We start from the raw sequence: 20,777 nt of genomic DNA, 5'->3' as shown, positions 1-20,777 counted from the left end.
TTACATTCGTGTTCTGAACTAATAGCGACAGGAAACGGAAGAAGTGATGACGAGGCCAGGTAATGACAATACTTAAAAATTCTGCTAACTTCCCTTAAATTTAGACGGTTGACTTATATACAACCTTACAAATGTCAAAATCTACTGTAGTATCATATTCTTAGAGTATGAAGACTGAAATAATTTTATTCTAATACTGTTGGCCTTTGCAGCTAGATAGAATGGCTAAAGACCAACTCCTGCCTGACGAATACGACTGCAGTCTGCGGTCAACGCTAGAGTATCAAACCTCGGCTACTGAGCTTAGGTTTGAACATCTAGTGAGGAGGGACTTTAGTCTGTGGGCAACGCTAGAGGTTCAAACCTCGGCTACTGAGCCTAGGTTTAAACCTCTAGTGAGGAGGGACTTTAGTCTGTGGGCAACGCTAGAGGTTCAAACCTCAGCTACTGAGCCTAGGTTTAAACCTCTAGTGAGGAGGGACTTTAGTCTGTGGGCAACGCTAGAGGTTCAAACCTCGGCTACTGAGCCTAGGTTTAAACCTCTAGTGAGGAGGGACTTTAGTCTGTGGGCAACGCTAGAGGTTCAAACCTCGGCTACTGAGCCTAGGTTTAAACCTCTAGTGAGGAGGGACTTTAGTCTGTGGGCAACGCTAGAGGTTCAAACCTCGGCTGCTGAGCCTAGGTTTAAACCTCTAGTGAGGAGGGACTTTAGTCTGTGGACAACGCTAGAGGTTCAAACCTCAGCTACAGAGCCGAAGTTTGAATCTCTAGTGAGGGACTGCCTCTTCAACTGTAATTTCAATCCCGTTTTAATTGGAGGGGCTGAAATAATGTATGAAGAACTAACTAACCTGTATCCAGTAAACTGTTCTCTCTCCTGCTTGACCCAGTCAGGCTCCTCGCCTTCCTCTCCATCTTCAGGTTTGTACATATCACCAATGTACTCCTCCAAAGATATCTTGCCATCCTATAATACAAAAACATGTAATTTTTATTACACTTGGAAACACAATAATACATTTAGGGTACCATATATATAATACATTTAGGGTAATAATCATTATCACTACATAGTTTAAGTATGTTGGACTCCAGTCTCCGTAATTAGCCTCTCATTCGGGCCGTTGTGCGTACAGATCATTACATAGTATAAAACAAAGTCGCTGTCACTGCCTGTCTGTCTATCTTTAAAACTACGCAACGGATTTTGAAGCGGTTTTTATTTTAATAGGAAGTTTTAAATGTATAATACATGTACACCCGTGCGAAGCCGGGGCCACTAGTACATAATAATACACTTTGCGAAATCGGGACGGGTCGCTAGTAAAATAATATATATATATATATATATATATAAACACCTCTTTGGGCACTTTGTTGATCACGCCACAACCTAAACACTTGCCGATTCCACCTTTTGCACTGAATAACTTGACTCCTATCGCGTATATCTCAGGCGGTATGGCAACGTCGCATTCTATTTTGCGATGCGGCCATATATATTCGTCGATAGTACGATATACTCGACACTTTTTTTACTAATAATTCGTGACTGAATGGCTCCGAACGGCTAAATTTTTGGTATACACAAAGACTTTTTGGCTCTGAATATATTCCAAAAATCAATTAATTATGTTGATCACTTTATATACTCGTCCTTACTGCGATACTTACTTTCATCCGAATATATATAGATACCATAACGGTCTATCAATTATGACTTTATTAATTTACTAATGTAGATATTTTATATTCGCAATGCTCCATACATGTAAGCTCCAGCAACGGTGGAGGCAGGGTCCCCCCTGCACCGTACACCGCACCCCGCGCACACAAACAAATTAGATATTTTTTGAATACACAAAGACTTTTTGGCTCTGTATATATATTTCAAAAATCAATTAATTGTGTTGATCACTTTATATACTGGTCCTTATTGCGATACTTATTTTAATCCGAATATATATAGATACCGTAACGGTCTATCAATTATGAATTTACTAATCTAGATATTTTATATTCGCAATGCTCCATACATGCAAGCTCCAGCAACGGTGGAGGCAGGGGGAGCACCGTACACCGCACCCCGCGCACACAAACAAATTAGAATAAATTAAATTCATAAGATTATTTATATATTTCGACTGCCTCGGTGGTCACACCGCTTTACATCCGATGGTCGCGGGTTCGATTTCTCGCACGGTGCAAACAATTGTACTCATCGGTCATCGATTGTTTTCATCGGTCTGGGTGTTTTATATGTATATTATATATGTATTTACAAAATAAAAATATCTATTTATATCAGTTCAGTATCAGTCTGTGTTAATTGTCCAGGGTTATTTATTATATTTTTATAAACGGTTATCTTTTTCCATCGCACCGCTCGCTATCGACAGTGAATTCATAGAAATGTCACTCTAAAAACAAAAATAGTTTTGTGTTTTGTATTTCAAATACTAAATGCAAAATAGGTATTTTCAAAATACTTTTTAAAAATTAAGTACCTTTTGAATTTTTGTCCAAACCTCAGATATTTTATTTATTTTAGGTATATCAATCATTACATAGTAATATAAAAACAAAGTCGCTGTCGCATCTAACAGTACATAAACAAAGAAAGAAGACTTTGGCTCTGATACCGTAACGGCCTATGAATTATGAATTTATTATACCTAATCTAGATATTTTATATTCGCAATGCTACGTACATTGTAATATCCGCCTCCATTCATTGTAACGGTGGAGGGACTAAATAGTTGAATAAAACTGAATAAGCAGTTGCTCCACTCTATAGGTACTGCGTCGTCGTCGTATGCTGTTCATTTTTTCACTCGTTTTGGCGCCAAGAGAGGGTCACATAGTCGTGGTCAAGTTAAGAACTTATAATTTAATTTTGATAACAATAGATACAAGTAAAAAGTAGGTATTATATTAATGTACGTAAGTACTGTACTTAAAAATATTTATTCTTTATTGTACATTTGAAAAACTTAACACTTAAGGACTTGTACATATACACGTACATACTGCCATTTTCTCTTAAAGACATCCAGAGAAGCACTATAAACTCTACACTCAAATACGCGGGGTGCACCGACCTTTGACCTTATAACACCTGATTCGCGCGTAACGAATTACATTGCTACTTTTTGGTATTTTATAGTGGATATGTCACTATAAAATATTATTATTTCTTTAGATTATGACATAATAACATAGTTTACATGATTTTAAGGGAAACATACGATAAAAAAAATCCCGTAAAATGTAAAAGATAAAAAATGGTTATTGTTGGTTATCCTTAAGAGATAGACATATACCATCACGGACTTTTTTGTTGACCTTATTTTGATACATCTCAAAGCACTAGACAACACGCATTTTCATTAAACAGTATTGTATTTTTTTATTTCTTTAACTTTAATGCACAAAAAAATTTGTACATGTGGCGGACTTAATATTTTGCCGCGTTATTTACCAGGCAACCATGAGTGGTGCAGCGAAAGATTATTGGCGGTGCACTAATATAAATAAGAAATGTCAAAAAAAGATTTATAAAGATAATAAAGATAAGCAAAATATACATTTCTATAAAAAAATAACAATATACATACATAAATATATATCTAAGTATAACCCATAAATGTATAAATATTATATATAAGTAAATACATAATGATCCGATAATCAAATTATAAGTACAGTCTCAAATTGAAAGTAAGAAAATCAGAAAATATAGAGAGAACTATAGGGATATAACAGAAAGATGTGAAAAAAGGAGAAGGACAGTAAAAAAGTTACAAATTTAAATAATGTTCCCGCAATTTCTGTTTAAATGAATTTATTACATTATTATATATATTAGGCATACGACTAGCCTTATGACTGTTACTTTTTTTTTAATCTATACATCTATACATGTAAATAAAATTGGAGTGTCTGTTTGTAATATTGAAATAACCGTTTTTTACTACTTGCATATGAATATAAATACGGTACATACACCAAAATAACATATTTTACAAGTTTTGTCTGTCTGTCTCTCTGTTTGTTCCGGCTAATCTCTGAAATAGCTGGACCGATTTTGACGGGACTTTTTTTGGCAAGTAGCTGATGTAATAAGGAGTAACTTACGCTACTGTTATTTTAGAAAAATAAAATAAAATTTCACGCGGACGAAGTCGCTGGGGCCAGCTAGTCTATAGATATACCGAGATTTAATGTTTAAGTTGCTATTATGTTATTGACAAAATTTTACTGTAATGTTACTATTACGTTATCCTACACAATTTGTATTATTTTGGATGAATAAATAAATAAATAAATAATAATCTATACATCTATACATTTAATAAAAATTGGAGTGTCTGTTTGTAATATAGAAAAAACCGTTTTTTACTACATGCATATGAATATATATAAGGTACATATACCAAAATAACAATTTTTATAATTTTTGTCTGTCTGTCTGTCGGTCTGTTTGTTCCGGCTAATCTCTGAAATGGCTGGACCGATTTTGACGGTACTTTTTTTGGCAGGTAGCTGATTTATAAGGAGTAACTTAGGCTACTTTTATTTTAGAAAAATAAAGTTAATTCCACGCGGTCGAAGTCGCGGGGACAGCTTGTTTTTAATAAAAACTGTTTATTTGATAAAAAAACATCTTTTTTGTGGTACTTGAGAATGTTGAAGCCTGTTGTTTGTAATATTGAAATAACCGTTTTTTACTACTTGCATATGAATATAAATACGGTACATACACCAAAATAACATATTTTACAATTTTTGTCTGTCTGTCTGTTTGTTCCGGCTAATCTCTGAAATGGCTGGACCGATTTTGACGGGACTTTTTTTGGCAGGTAGCTGATGTAATAAGGAGTAACTTAGGCTACTTTTATTTTAGAAAAATAAAGTTAAAAACCACGTGGACGAAGTCGCGGGAACAGCTAGTGTATAATATATTAGAGATACCTACGTGTTTTTTTATTGATGACTAGCTGTACACGGGATTTCGTCCGTGTTGAATTTAACTTTATTTTTCTAAAATATAAGAAGTTAAATTCCACGCGGACGAAGTCGCGTGTACAGCTAGTTGTCGGTAGTCTAGCGATTTAGCTAGCACACTGCTTTGATTCCTGCTTGGTGGTCGAGGGTTCGATTCCTCGCACGCTGCAAACATTTGTATTCATGAGTATGATTGTTTGTAACGGTCTGGGTGTTTTCTATGTATAGATAATATATATGTATTTACGAAAAAAAATCTTTGTATTTATATCAGTACCCATAACATAATCTTCAGCTAGCTTAACTTTGGTCTAGATGAAGCTGTGTGAATTGTCCTGAGATTACTATTATTACTATAATAAATCTTTTCAAATCAGCCGATGTTTATTTTTGCCATAATACGTGCTGTTACCATGTGATAATATTACGTACGTACTTATTAAACTATTAACTTATTATTAAATTGTTTGTAACGGTCTGGGTGTTTTCTATGTATAGATAATATATATGTATTTACGAAAAAATCTTTGTATTTATATCAGTACTCATAACATAATCTTCAGCTAGCTTAACTTGGGTCTAGATGAAGCTGTATGAATTGTCCTGAGATTACTATTATTATTAATTGGTACACAGGTAAACTACTAACTAGGCCATATTGGTGTTGTTTGTTATGGTGAAAAAACTAGTAGGTATATATATAAGTTACACGTACAATTTCAAAGACTTATTTCTTGAAAACTACTGGCTATTCTGAAATAAAACTTTAGTGTTTGTATATGTAATGTTTGCATATAAAATATGATTAAAGGTTACCAGTGTATTTACACTTTTACTGAACAAACAGAGTTGTTTAATACTGAAAATATTGTGTGGAAGGCATCAATTACTTTCAGTGCATGTATAGCTTTTCTCTTTTCCTAATTATTATTATTATTAAGTTTAAAGTGGTTGAATTTTACGTAAGGGGTTTTTATACATTATTTCTAATGTACCATTTATTTTAAGTTTTTTAAACTCTATTCATCGAGACCTATCTAATGAGTCCAAACACGATATTTCTGCTGTAAGTTTTCGAAGAGTATGTTCATCATCTGATAATACTGGTGCCAGCATGAAGTCAAGGTTAACAGATAACTAATTACTTTTATTTCGTCAAAATCTTTAGATTACGTATAATAAATTCATAATATCGCTACCTATTCAAATCAAAACAAGTATTAGGTACTTCATGTACTAGTATATAAATTCATCAACACACAAGTAAATGATTTTTAAATATATTCAGAGCCAAAAAATCTTTGTGCATTTAAAAAAAATGCCGATACGGATTCACTATTGCAGGAAATTGTTGAAAAAATATATATCGAGTATAAGTATCTACTACTATCGACGAATACATTTGGCAACAACGCATGGTCTCGGCCGGAACGGCAACATCGCATATTAGAATACAAAGATAGTGATAGAAAGAGAGAGACAGTGGATCAGCAATATCTACGGATCGTGGCTGGATCAACTAAGTGTGCAAGTGTATATAAATATATATATATATATACACTTGTCTTTAATTCAAAGGAAATATAAATAATGAACGCATCACATTTAAAACAGTAATAAGTACGTACGTAATATTATCACATGGTAACAGCACGTATTATGGCAAAAATAAACATCGGCTGATTTGAAAAGATTTATTATAGTAATAATAGTAATCTCAGGACAATTCACACAGCTTCATCTAGACCAAAGTTAAGCTAGCTGAAGATTATGTTATGGGTACTGATATAAATACAAAGATTTTTTTTCGTAAATACATATATATTATCTATACATAGAAAACACCCAGACCGTTACAAACAATCATACTCATGAATACAAATGTTTGCAGCGTGCGAGGAATCGAACCCTCGACCACCAAGCAGGAATCAAAGCAGTGTGCTAGCTAAATCGCTAGACTACCGACAACTAGCTGTACACGCGACTTCGTCCGCGTGGAATTTAACTTCTTATATTTTAGAAAAATAAAGTTAAATTCAACACGGACGAAATCCCGTGTACAGCTAGTCATCAATAAAAAAACACGTAGGTATCTCTAATATATTATACACTAGCTGTTCCCGCGACTTCGTCCACGTGGTTTTTAACTTTATTTTTCTAAAATAAAAGTAGCCTAAGTTACTCCTTATTACATCAGCTACCTGCCAAAAAAAGTCCCGTCAAAATCGGTCCAGCCATTTCAGAGATTAGCCGGAACAAACAGACAGACAGACAAAAATTGTAAAATATGTTATTTTGGTGTATGTACCGTATTTATATTCATATGCAAGTAGTAAAAAACGGTTATTTCAATATTACAAACAACAGGCTTCAACATTCTCAAGTACCACAAAAAAGATGTTTTTTTATCAAATAAACAGTTTTTATTAAAAACAAGCTGTCCCCGCGACTTCGACCGCGTGGAATTAACTTTATTTTTCTAAAATAAAAGTAGCCTAAGTTACTCCTTATAAATCAGCTACCTGCCAAAAAAAGTACCGTCAAAATCGGTCCAGCCATTTCAGAGATTAGCCGGAACAAACAGACCGACAGACAGACAGACAAAAATTATAAAAATTGTTATTTTGGTATATGTACCTTATATATATTCATATGCATGTAGTAAAAAACGGTTTTTTCTATATTACAAACAGACACTCCAATTTTTATTAAATGTATAGATGTATAGATTATTATTTATTTATTTATTTATTCATCCAAAATAATACAAATTGTGTAGGATAACGTAATAGTAACATTACAGTAAAATTTTGTCAATAACATAATAGCAACTTAAACATTAAATCTCGGTATATCTATAGACTAGCTGGCCCCAGCGACTTCGTCCGCGTGAAATTTTATTTTATTTTTCTAAAATAACAGTAGCGTAAGTTACTCCTTATTACATCAGCTACTTGCTAAAAATAGTACCATCAAAATCCGTCCAGCCATTTCAGAGATTAGCCGCAACAAACAGACAGACAGACAGACTGTACTATGCTATACTATGTATTGATTGATATACCTAAAATAAATATAATATCTGAGGTTTGAACAAAAACTCAAAGGGTAATTTATTTTGAAAAAGTATTTTGAAAATACCTATTTTGCTTTTAGTGTTATAGTACTTTAACTGGTTGTTTTAAGTAACAATGTTTAATTATAATTAATACTACTGCACCAACACTCCGATCGTGCAAAAAATTTAGCTGTTTCATTATTTTTTAGTTCAATTAGTGGTCTACCTAAGTCCTGGGCTAAGGGGGGGAGAGTCATGAACCCCCATGACTCCCAAGACCTCCATGACGCTCGGATCCGCCGTTACGTCTTCTCTTCATTCGCTCAGTAACGTTGTTACAAAAGGAAAAATTCCCGTCCAAAAAATAACAAGTATTGAGGTTTGATCTGGAGTCACATTACTCCAGACTGATTTCTATAAATATTTAGATTAGGTAGACTATTATGTTTGAAATACTAGCTAGACATTATTAAGTTACTGTAGCCATAATGTAGTAGCCCAAACGTGCCAATGAGGAAGCCCTTGGCAAATGCTGCACCCTGATTGGCCCGTTTGAATTGGATCAAGAACTGCTCGTATGCCAAAAAGGTGGATTTGTATAAAATCGTGTATAAATCGCTTAATTATTATTATTACTCGTCGTGACAGTTGTGGCTCAGACGTGCCGTATAGGTAGTTTTTTGTTGATCCTTTTTCACTTGTTGATCCGGAGGCCTTTTGTTGATCTAATGCCAGATGACCATATATAAATGTTGATCCGTTTTGAGCCACAACTGTCACGACGAGTAATAATAATAATTAAGCGATTTATACACGATTTTATACAAATCCACCTTTTTGGCATACGACCACTTCTTGATCCAATTCAAACGGGCCAATCAGGGTGCAGCATTTGCCAAGGGCTTCCTCATTGGCACGTTTGGGCTACTACATTATGGCTACAGTAACTTAATAATGTCTAGCTAGTATTTCAAAAATAATAGTCTACCTAATCTAAATATTTATAGAAATCAGTCTGGAGTAACGTGACTCCAGATCAAACCTCAATACTTGTTATTTTTTGGATGGCAATCTTTTCTTTTGTAACAACGTTACTGAGCGAATAAAGAGAAGACGCAACGGCGGATCCAGGGGGGAGCGTCAAGGAGGTCATGGGAGTCATGGGGGCGTCATGACTCTCCCCCCCCCCTTAGCCCAGAACTTAGGTAGACCACTAATTGAACTAAAAAATAATGAAACAGCAAATTTTTTTGCACGATCGGAGTGTTGGTGCAGTAGTATTAATTATAATTAAACATTGTTACTTAAAACATAACAGTTAAAGTACTATAACACTAAAAGCAAAATAGGTATTTTCAAAATACTTTTTCAAAATAAATTACCCTTTGAGTTTTTGTTCAAACCTCAGATATTATATTTATTTTAGGTATATCAATCAATACATAGTATAGCATAGTACAGTCTGTCTGTCTGTCTGTTTGTTCCGGCTAATCTCTGAAATAGCTGGACCGATTTTGACGGGACTTTTTTTGGCAAGTAGCTGATGTAATAAGGAGTAACTTACGCTACTGTTATTTTAGAAAAATAAAATAAAATTTCACGCGGACGAAGTCGCTGGGGCCAGCTAGTCTATAGATATACCGAGATTTAATGTTTAAGTTGCTATTATGTTGTTGACAAAATTTTACTGTAATGTTACTATTACGTTATCCTACACAATTTGTATTATTTTGGATGAATAAATAAATAAATAAATAAATAATAATCTATACATCTATACATTTAATAAAAATTGGAGTGTCTGTTTGTAATATTGAAAAAACCGTTTTTTACTACATGCATATGAATATATATAAGGTACATATACCAAAATAACTATTTTTATAATTTTAGTCTGTCTGTCTGTCTGTCTGTTTGTTCCGGCTAATCTCTGAAATGGCTGGACCGATTTTGACGGTACTTTTTTTTGGCAGGTAGCTGATTTATAAGGAGTAACTTAGGTTACTTTTATTTTAGAAAAATAAAGTTAAATTCCACGCGGACGAAGTCGCGGGAACACCTTGTTTTTAATAAAAACATCTTTTTTGTGGTACCTGAGAATGTTGAAGCCTGTTGTTTGTAATATTGAAATAACCGTTGTTTACTACTTGCATATGAATATAAATACGGTACATACACCAAAATAACATATTTTACAATTTTTGTCTGTCTGTCTGTTTGTTCCGGCTAATCTCTGAAATGGCTGGACCGATTTTGACGGGACTTTTTTTGGCAGGTAGCTGATGTAATAAGGAGTAACTTAGGCTACTTTTATTTTAGAAAAATAAAGTTAAAAACCACGTGGACGAAGTCGCGGGAACAGCTAGTGTATAATATATTAGAGATACCTACGTGTTTTTTTATTGATGACTAGCTGTACACGGGATTTCGTCCGTGTTGAATTTAACTTTATTTTTCTAAAATATAAGAAGTTAAATTCCACGCGGACGAAGTCGCGTGTACAGCTAGTTGTCGGTAGTCTAGCGATTTAGCTAGCACACTGCTTTGATTCCTGCTTGGTGGTCGAGGGTTCGATTCCTCGCACGCTGCAAACATTTGTATTCATGAGTATGATTGTTTGTAACGGTCTGGGTGTTTTCTATGTATAGATAATATATATGTATTTACGAAAAAAAATCTTTGTATTTATATCAGTACCCATAACATAATCTTCAGCTAGCTTAACTTTGGTCTAGATGAAGCTGTGTGAATTGTCCTGAGATTACTATTATTACTATAATAAATCTTTTCAAATCAGCCGATGTTTATTTTTGCCATAATACGTGCTGATACCATGTGATAATATTACGTACGTACTTATTACTGTTTTAAATGTGATGCGTTCATTATTTATATTTCCTTTGAATTAAAGACAAATGTAAGTATATATATATATACTTACATTTGCACACTTAGTTGATCCAGCCACGATCCGTAGATATTGCTGATTCCACTGTCTCTCTCTTTCTACCACTATAACGGTAGCGTGGCGGAACGGCAACATGTTGCCGTTCCGCGTTCTACCACTATCTTTGTATTCTAATATGCGATGTTGCCGTTCCGACCGAGACCATGCGTTGTTGCCAAATGTATTCGTCGATAGTAGTAGATACCTATACTCGATATATATTTTTTCAACAATTTCCTGCAATAGTGAATCCGTATCGGCATTTTTTTTAAATGCACAAAGATTTTTTGGCTCTGAATATATTTAAAAATCATTTACTTGTGGGTTGATGAATTTATATACTAGTACATGAAGTACCTAATACTTGTTTTGATTTGAATAGGTAGCGATATTATGAATTTATTATACGTAATCTAAACATTTGGACGAAATAAAAGTAATTAGTTATCTGTTAACCTTGACTTCATGCTGGCACCAGTATTATCAGATGATGAACATACTCTTCGAAAACTTACAGCAGAAATATCGTGTTTGGACTCATTAGATAGGTCTCGATGAATAGAGTTTAAAAAACTTAAAATAAATGGTACATTAGAAATAATGTATAAAAACCCCTTACGTAAAATTCAACCACTTTAAACTTAATAATAATAATAATTAGGAAAAGAGAAAAGCTATACATGCACTGAAAGTAATTGATGCCTTCCACACAATATTTTCAGTATTAAACAACTCTGTTTGTTCAGTAAAAGTGTAAATACACTGGTAACCTTTAATCATATTTTATATGCAAACATTACATATACAAACACTAAAGTTTTATTTCAGAATAGCCAGTAGTTTTCAAGAAATAAGTCTTTGAAATTGTACGTGTAACTTATATATATACCTACTAGTTTTTTCACCATAACAAACAACACCAATATGGCCTAGTTAGTAGTTTACCTGTGTACCAATTAATAATAATAGTAATCTCAGGACAATTCATACAGCTTCATCTAGACCCAAGTTAAGCTAGCTGAAGATTATGTTATGGGTACTGATATAAATACAAAGATTTTTTTCGTAAATACATATATATTATCTATACATAGAAAACACCCAGACCGTTACAAACAATTTAATAATAAGTTAATAGTTTAATAAGTACGTACGTAATATTATCACATGGTAACAGCACGTATTATGGCAAAAATAAACATCGGCTGATTTGAAAAGATTTATTATAGTAATAATAGTAATCTCAGGACAATTCACACAGCTTCATCTAGACCCAAGTTAAGCTAGCTGAAGATTATGTTATGGGTACTGATATAAATACAAAGATTTTTTTTCGTAAATACATATATATTATCTATACATAGAAAACACCCAGACCGTTACAAACAATCATACTCATGAATACAAATGTTTGCAGCGTGCGAGGAATCGAACCCTCGACCACCAAGCAGGAATCAAAGCAGTGTGCTAGCTAAATCGCTAGACTACCGACAACTAGCTGTACACCCGACTTCGTCCGCGTGGAATTTAACTTCTTATATTTTAGAAAAATAAAGTTAAATTCAACACGGACGAAATCCCGTGTACAGCTAGTCATCAATAAAAAAACACGTAGGTATCTCTAATATATTATACACTAGCTGTTCCCGCGACTTCGTCCACGTGGTTTTTAACTTTATTTTTCTAAAATAAAAGTAGCCTAAGTTACTCCTTATTACATCAGCTACCTGCCAAAAAAAGTCCCGTCAAAATCGGTCCAGCCATTTCAGAGATTAGCCGGAACAAACAGACAGACAGACAAAAATTGTAAAATATTTTATTTTGGTGTATGTACCGTATTTATATTCATATGCATGTAGTAAAAAACGGTTTTTTCTATATTACAAACAGACACTCCAATTTTTATTAAATGTATAGATGTATAGATTATTATTTATTTATTTATTTATTCATCCAAAATAATACAAATTGTGTAGGATAACGTAATAGTAACATTACAGTAAAATTTTGTCAACAACATAATAGCAACTTAAACATTAAATCTCGGTATATCTATAGACTAGCTGGCCCCAGCGACTTCGTCCGCGTGAAATTTTATTTTATTTTTCTAAAATAACAGTAGCGTAAGTTACTCCTTATTACATCAGCTACTTGCCAAAAAAAGTCCCGTCAAAATCGGTCCAGCTATTTCAGAGATTAGCCGGAACAAACAGACAGACAGACAGACAAAACTTGTAAAATATGTTATTTTGGTGTATGTACCGTATTTATATTCATATGCAAGTAGTAAAAAACGGTTATTTTAATATTACAAACAGACACTCCAATTTTATTTACATGTATAGATGTATAGATTAAAAAAAAAGTAACAGTCATAAGGCTAGTCGTATGCCTAATATATATAATAATGTAATAAATTCATTTAAACAGAAATTGCGGGAACATTATTTAAATTTGTAACTTTTTTACTGTCCTTCTCCTTTTTTCACATCTTTCTGTTATATCCATATAGTTCTCTCTATATTTTCTGATTTTCTTACTTTCAATTTGAGACTGTACTTATAATTTGATTATCGGATCATTATGTATTTACTTATATATAATATTTATACATTTATGGGTTATATTTAGATATATATTTATGTATGTATATTGTTATTTTTTTATAGAAATGTATATTTTGCTTATCTTTATTATCTTTATAAATCTTTTTTTGACATTTCTTATTTATATTAGTGCACCGCCAATAATCTTTCGCTGCACCACTCATGGTTGCCTGGTAAATAACGCGGCAAAATATTAAGTCCGCCACATGTACAAATTTTTTTGTGCATTAAAGTTAAAGAAATAAAAAAATACAATACTGTTTAATGAAAATGCGTGTTGTCTAGTGCTTTGAGATGTATCAAAATAAGGTCAACAAAAAAGTCCGTGATGGTATATGTCTATCTCTTAAGGATAACCAACAATAACCATTTTTTATCTTTTACATTTTACGGGATTTTTTTTTATCGTATGTTTCCCTTAAAATCATGTAAACTATGTTATTATGTCATAATCTAAAGAAATAATAATATTTTATAGTGATATATCCACCATAAAATACCAAAAAGTAGCAATGTAATTCGTTACGCGCGAATCAGGTGTTATAAGGTCAAAGGTCGGTGCACCCCGCGTATTTGATAAATAGTGCTTCTCTGGATGTCTTTAAGAGAAAATGGCAGTATGTACGTGTATATGTACAAGTCCTTAAGTGTTAAGTTTTTCAAATGTACATACAGTAAAGAATAAATATTTTTAAGTACAGTACTTACGTACATTAATATAATACCTACTTTTTACTTGTATCTATTGTTATCAAAATTAAATTATAAGTTCTTAACTTGACCACGACTATGTGACCCTCTCTTGGCGCCAAAACGAGTGAAAAAATGAACAGCATACGACGACGACGCAGTACCTATAGAGTGGAGCAACTGCTTATTCAGTTTTATTCAACTATTTAGTCCCTCCACCGTTACAATGAATGGAGGCGGATATTACAATGTACGTAGCATTGCGAATATAAAATATCTAGATTAGGTATAATAAATTCATAATTCATAGGCCGTTACGGTATCAGAGCCAAAGTCTTCTTTCTTTGTTTATGTACTGTTTGCGACAGCGACGTTGTTTTTATATTACTATGTAATGATTGATATACCTAAAATAAATAAAATATCTGAGGTTTGGACAAAAATTCAAAAGGTACTTAATTTTTAAAAAGTATTTTGAAAATACCTATTTTGCATTTAGTATTTGAAATACAAAACACAAAACTATTTTTGTTTTTAGAGTGACATTTCTATGAATTCACTGTCGATAGCGAGCGGTGCGATGGAAAAAGATAACCGTTTATAAAAATATAATAAATAACCCTGGACAATTAACACAGACTGATACTGAACTGATATAAATAGATATTTTTATTTTGTAAATACATATATAATATACATATAAAACACCCAGACCGATGAAAACAATCGATGACCGATGAGTACAAATGTTTGCATCGTGTGAGAAATCGAACCCGCGGCCATCGGATGTAAAGCGGTGTGACCACCGAGGCAGTCGAAATATATAAATAATCTTATGAATTTAATTTATTCTAATTTGTTTGTGTGCGCGGGGTGCGGTGTACGGTGCTCCCCCCTACCTCCACCGTTGCTGGAGCTTGCATGTATGGAGCATTGCGAATATAAAATATCTAGATTAGTAAATTCATAATTGATAGACCGTTACGGTATCTATATATATTCGGATTAAAATAAGTATCGCAGTAAGGACCAGTATATAAAGTGATCAACACAATTAACTGATTTTTGAAATATATATACAGAGCCAAAAAGTCTTTGTGTATTCAAAAAATATCTAATTTGTTTGTGTGCGCGGGGCGCGGTGTACGGTGCAGGGGGGACCCTGCCTCCACCGTTGCTGGAGCTTGCATGTATGGAGCATTGCGAATATAAAATATCTACATTAGTAAATTAATAAAGTCATAATTGATAGACCGTTACGGTATCTATATATATTCGGATGAAAGTAAGTATCGCAGTAAGGACGAGTATATAAAGTGATCAACATAATTAATTGATTTTTGGAATATATTCAGAGCCAAAAAGTCTTTGTGTATACCAAAAATTTAGCCGTTCGGAGCCATTCAGTCACGAATTATTAGTAAAAAAAGTGTCGAGTATATCGTACTATCGACGAATATATATGGCCGCATCGCAAAATAGAATGCGACGTTGCCATACCGCCTGAGATATACGCGATAGGAGTCAAGTTATTCAGTGCAAAAGGTGGAATCGGCAAGTGTGTAGGTTGTGGCGTGATCAACAAAGTGCCCAAAGAGGTGTTTATATATATATATAAATATCCCCTTGGGCACTTTGTGGCTCAGACGTGCCGTATAGGTAGTTTTTTGTTGATCCTTTTTCACTTGTTGATCCGGAGGCCTTTTGTTGATCTAATGCCAGATGACCATATATAAATGTTGATCCGTTTTGAGCCACAACTGTCACGACGAGTAATAATAATAATTAAGCGATTTATACACGATTTTATACAAATCCACCTTTTTGGCATACGAGCAGTTCTTGATCCAATTCAAACGGGCCAATCAGGGTGCAGCATTTGCCAAGGGCTTCCTCATTGGCACGTTTGGGCTACTACATTATGGCTACAGTAACTTAATAATGTCTAGCTAGTATTTCAAGAATAATAGTCTATCTAATCTAAATATTCATAGAAATCAGTCTGGAGTAACGTGACTCCAGATCAAACCTCAATACTTATTATTTTTTTGGACGGGAATCTTTTCTTTTGTAACAACGTTACTGAGCGAATAAAGAGAAGACGCAACGGCGGATCCAGGGGGGAGCGTCATGGAGGTCATGGGAGTCATGGGGGCGTCATGACTCCCCCCCCCTTAGCCCAGGACTTAGGTAGACCACTAATTGAACTAAAAAATAATGAAACAGCAAATTTTTTTGCACGATCGGAGTGTTGGTGCAGTAGTATTAATTATAATTAAACATTGTTACTTAAAACATATCAGTTAAAGTACTATAACACTAAAAGCAAAATAGGTATTTTCAAAATACTTTTTCAAAATAAATTACCCTTTGAGTTTTTGTCCAAACCTCAGATATTTTATTTATTTTAGGTATATCAATCATTACATAGTATAGTATAGTATAGTATAAAACAAAGTCGCTGTCGCATCTAACAAGTACATAAATAAAGAAAGAAGACTTTTTGGCTCTGAATATATTTCAAAAATCAATTACTTGTGTTAATCAATTTACATACTCGTTCTTATTTCATAGTATAGTGTTTTGATCCGAATATATACAGATACCGTAACGGTCTATTAATTATGAATTTATTATACCTAACCTAGATATTTTATTTTGACGAAACTCCGTGTAGTAGTAGTATCCGATAAAGGTATGCGAACCCTAAGTATTATTTCAAAATGACCAGTAATTTCGAAGAAATAAGCCTTTGAATTTTGAATTTTGATTTTAATAAGCCTTTGAATCAACTTACCAAACGGACGCTCAAGGTTCGATTCCCGCCACCGATTTTTTTTGTTATTTTTTTTTGTCTTTATTCTAATTTTAAATTAACTATTTTAATAATTAAATGAATTTAATCGAACAAAACGTTGTTAAGTATTCAATTAATTTTAATTTACATTACCTATTGTACTTTCTAAATTGTAAAGCAGCTAACAATTATAGTAAGATCTTATAAATAACTAACACAACAAGTAAAACATTTTAAATGTATTTTCTTTATTATTACAAATATTTTTTATGCATAATATAATAGTTAATATCACTTAAAATTAATTTAATACTTAACAACGATTTTATCGATTAAATTCATTTAAATATAACCCATAAATGTATAAATATTATATATAAATAAATACATAATGATCTGATAATCATATTATAAGTACAGTCTCAAATTGAAAGTAAGAAAAACAGAAAATATAGAGAGAACTATAGGGATATTACAGAAAGATGTGAAAATTGGAGAAGGACAGTAAAAAAGTTACAAATTTAAATAATGTTCCCGCAATTTCTGTTTAAATGAATTTATTACATTATTATATATATTAGGCATACGACTAGCCTTATGACTGTTACTTTTTTTTTAATCTATACATCTATACATGTAAATAAAATTGGAGTGTCTGTTTGTAATATTGAAATAACCGTTTTTACTACTTGCATATGAATATAAATACGGTATACACCAAAATAACGCATTTTACAAGTTTTGTCTGTCTGTCTGTCTGTTTGTTCCGGCTAATCTCTGAAATAGCTGGACCGATTTTGACGGGACTTTTTTTGGCAAGTAGCTGATGTAATAAGGAGTAACTTACGCTACTGTTATTTTAGAAAAATAAAATAAAATTTCACGCGGACGAAGTCGCTGGGGCCAGCTAGTCTATAGATATACCGAGATTTAATATTTAAGTTGCTATTATGTTGTTGACAAAATTTTACTGTAATGTTACTATTACGTTATCCTACACAATTTGTATTATTTTGGATGAATAAATAAATAAATAAATAATAATCTATACATCTATACATATAAATAAAATTGGAGTGTCTGTTTGTAATATTGAAATAACCGTTTTTTACTACATGCATATGAATATATATAAGGTACATATACCAAAATAACTATTTTTATAATTTTAGTCTGTCTGTCTGTCTGTCTGTTTGTTCCAGCTAATCTCTGAAATGGCTGGACCGATTTTGACGGGATTTTTTTTGGCAGGTAGCTGATGTAATAAGGAGTAACTTTGGCTACTTTTATTTTAGAAAAATAAAGTTAAAAACCACGTGGACGAAGTCGCGGGTACAGCTAGTGTATAATATATTAGAGATACCTACGTGTTTTTTTATTGATGACTAGCTGTACACGGGATTTCGTCCGTGTGGAATTTCACTTTATTTTTCTAAAATATAAGAAGTCAAATTCCACGCGGACGAAGTCGCGTGTACAGCTAGTTATCGGTAGTCTAGCGATTTAGCTAGCACACCGCTTTGATTCCTGCTTGGTGGTCGAGGGTTCGATTCCTCGCACGCTGCAAACATTTGTATTCATGAGTATGATTGTTTGTAACGGTCTGGGTGTTTTCTATGTATAGATAATATATATGTATTTACCACAAAAAATCTTTGTATTTATATCAGTTGTCTAGTACCCATAACATAATCTTCAGCTAGCTTAACTTGGGTCTAGACGAAGCTGTGTGAATTGTCTTGAGATTACTATTATTACTATAATAAATCTTTTCAAATCAGCCGATGTTTATTTTTGCCATAATACATGCTGTTACCATGTGATAATATTACGTACGTACTTATTAAACTATTAACTTATTATTAAATTATTAACTATTTATACTGTTTTAAATGTGATGCGTTCATTATTTATATTTCCTTTGAATTAAAGACAAATGTATATATATATATACATTTATATAAACTTGCACACTTAGTTGATCCAGCCACGATCCGTAGATATTGCTGATTCCACTGTCTCTCTCTTTCTACCACTATAACGGTAGCGTGGCTGAACGGCAACATGTTGCCGTTCCGCGTTCTACCACTATCTTTGTATTCTAATATGCGATGTTGCCGTTCCGGCCGAGACCATGCGTTGTGGCCAAATGTATTCGTCGATAGTAGTAGATACTCGATATATATTTTTTCAACAATTTCCTGCAATAGTGAATCCGTATCGGCAAAATTTTTTAAATGCACAAAGATTTTTTGGCTCTGAATATATTTAAAAATCATTTACTTGTGTGTTGATGAATTTATATACTAGTACATGAAGTACCTAATACTTGTTTTGATTTGAATAGGTAGCGATATTATGAATTTATTATACGTAATCTAAAGATTTTGACGAAATAAAAGTAATTAGTTATCTGTTAACCTTGACTTCATGCTGGCACCAGTATTATCAGATGATGAACATACTCTTCGAAAACTTACAGCAGAAATATCGTGTTTGGACTCATTAGATAGGTCTCGATGAATAGAGTTTAAAAAACTTAAAATAAATGGTAAATTAGAAATAATGTATAAATACCCCTTACGTAAAATTCAACCACTTTAAACTTAATAATAATAATAAATAGGAAAAGAGAAAAGCTATACATGCACTGAAAGTAATTGATGCCTTCCACACAATATTTTCAGTATTAAACAACTCTGTTTGTTCAGTAAAAGTGTAAATACACTGGTAACCTTTAATTATATTTTATATGCAAACATTACATATACAAACCCTAAAGTTTTATTTCAGAATGGCCAGTAGTTTTGAAGAAATAAGTCTTTGAAATTGTACGTGTAACTTATATATATACTAGTTTTTTCACCATAACAAACAACACCAATATGGCCTAGTTAGTAGTTTACCTGTGTACCAATTAATAATAATAGTAATCTCAGGACAATTCACACAGCTACATCTAGACCCAAGTTAAGCTAGCTGAAGATTATGTTATGGGTACTAGACAACTGATATAAATACAAAGATTTTTTTCGTAAATACATATATATTATCTATACATAGAAAACACCCAGACCGTTACAAACAATCCTACTCATGAATACAAATGTTTGCAGCGTGCGAGGAAACGAACCCTCGACCACCAAGCAGGAATCAAAGCAGTGTGCTAGCTAAATCTCTAGACTACCGACAACTAGCTGTACACGCGACTTCGTCCGCGTGGAATTTAACTTCTTATATTTTAGAAAAATAAAGTTAAATTCCACACGGACGAAATCCCGTGTACAGCTAGTCATCAATAAAAAAACACGTAGGTATCTCTAATATATTATACACTAGCTGTTCCCGCGACTTCGTCCACGTGGTTTTTAACTTTATTTTTCTAAAATAAAAGTAGCCTAAGTTACTAGGTAGTACCCTTATTACATCAGCTACCTGCCAAAAAAAGTCCCGTCAAAATCGGCCCAGCCATTTCAGAGATTAGCCGGAACAAACAGACAGACGGACAAAATTTGTAAAATATGTTATTTTGGTGTATGTACCGTATTTATATTCATATGCAAGTAGTAAAAAACGGTTATTTCAATATTACAAACAACAGGCTTCAACATTCTCAAGTACCACAAAAAAGATGTTTTTTCTATCAAATAAACCGTTTTTATTAAAAACAAG

The 20,777-nt window shown here is 32.9% G+C and overlaps 1 protein-coding gene across 1 annotated transcript in view; it reads right to left on the bottom strand.

Moving 5' to 3' along the window:
• Positions 1-20,777, bottom strand: part of LOC131852796 (calumenin-B) — a 31,810-nt gene that overhangs the window by 790 nt on the left and 10,243 nt on the right. Inside the window, exon 6 of the mRNA XM_059203530.1 lies at positions 852-967. Coding sequence (XP_059059513.1) covers positions 852-967 — 116 coding nt within the window. The remainder of the gene's footprint in view (positions 1-851; positions 968-20,777) is intronic.

The sequence above is a fragment of the Achroia grisella genome, unplaced genomic scaffold, assembly GCF_030625045.1.
Source record: "Achroia grisella isolate CSIRO2021 unplaced genomic scaffold, CSIRO_AGI_Agris_v1 utg862, whole genome shotgun sequence".
NCBI lineage: Eukaryota > Metazoa > Arthropoda > Insecta > Lepidoptera > Pyralidae > Achroia > Achroia grisella.
The sequence above is the reverse complement of the archived record's forward strand: the minus strand, read 5'-3'. Positions and strand labels throughout refer to the sequence as shown.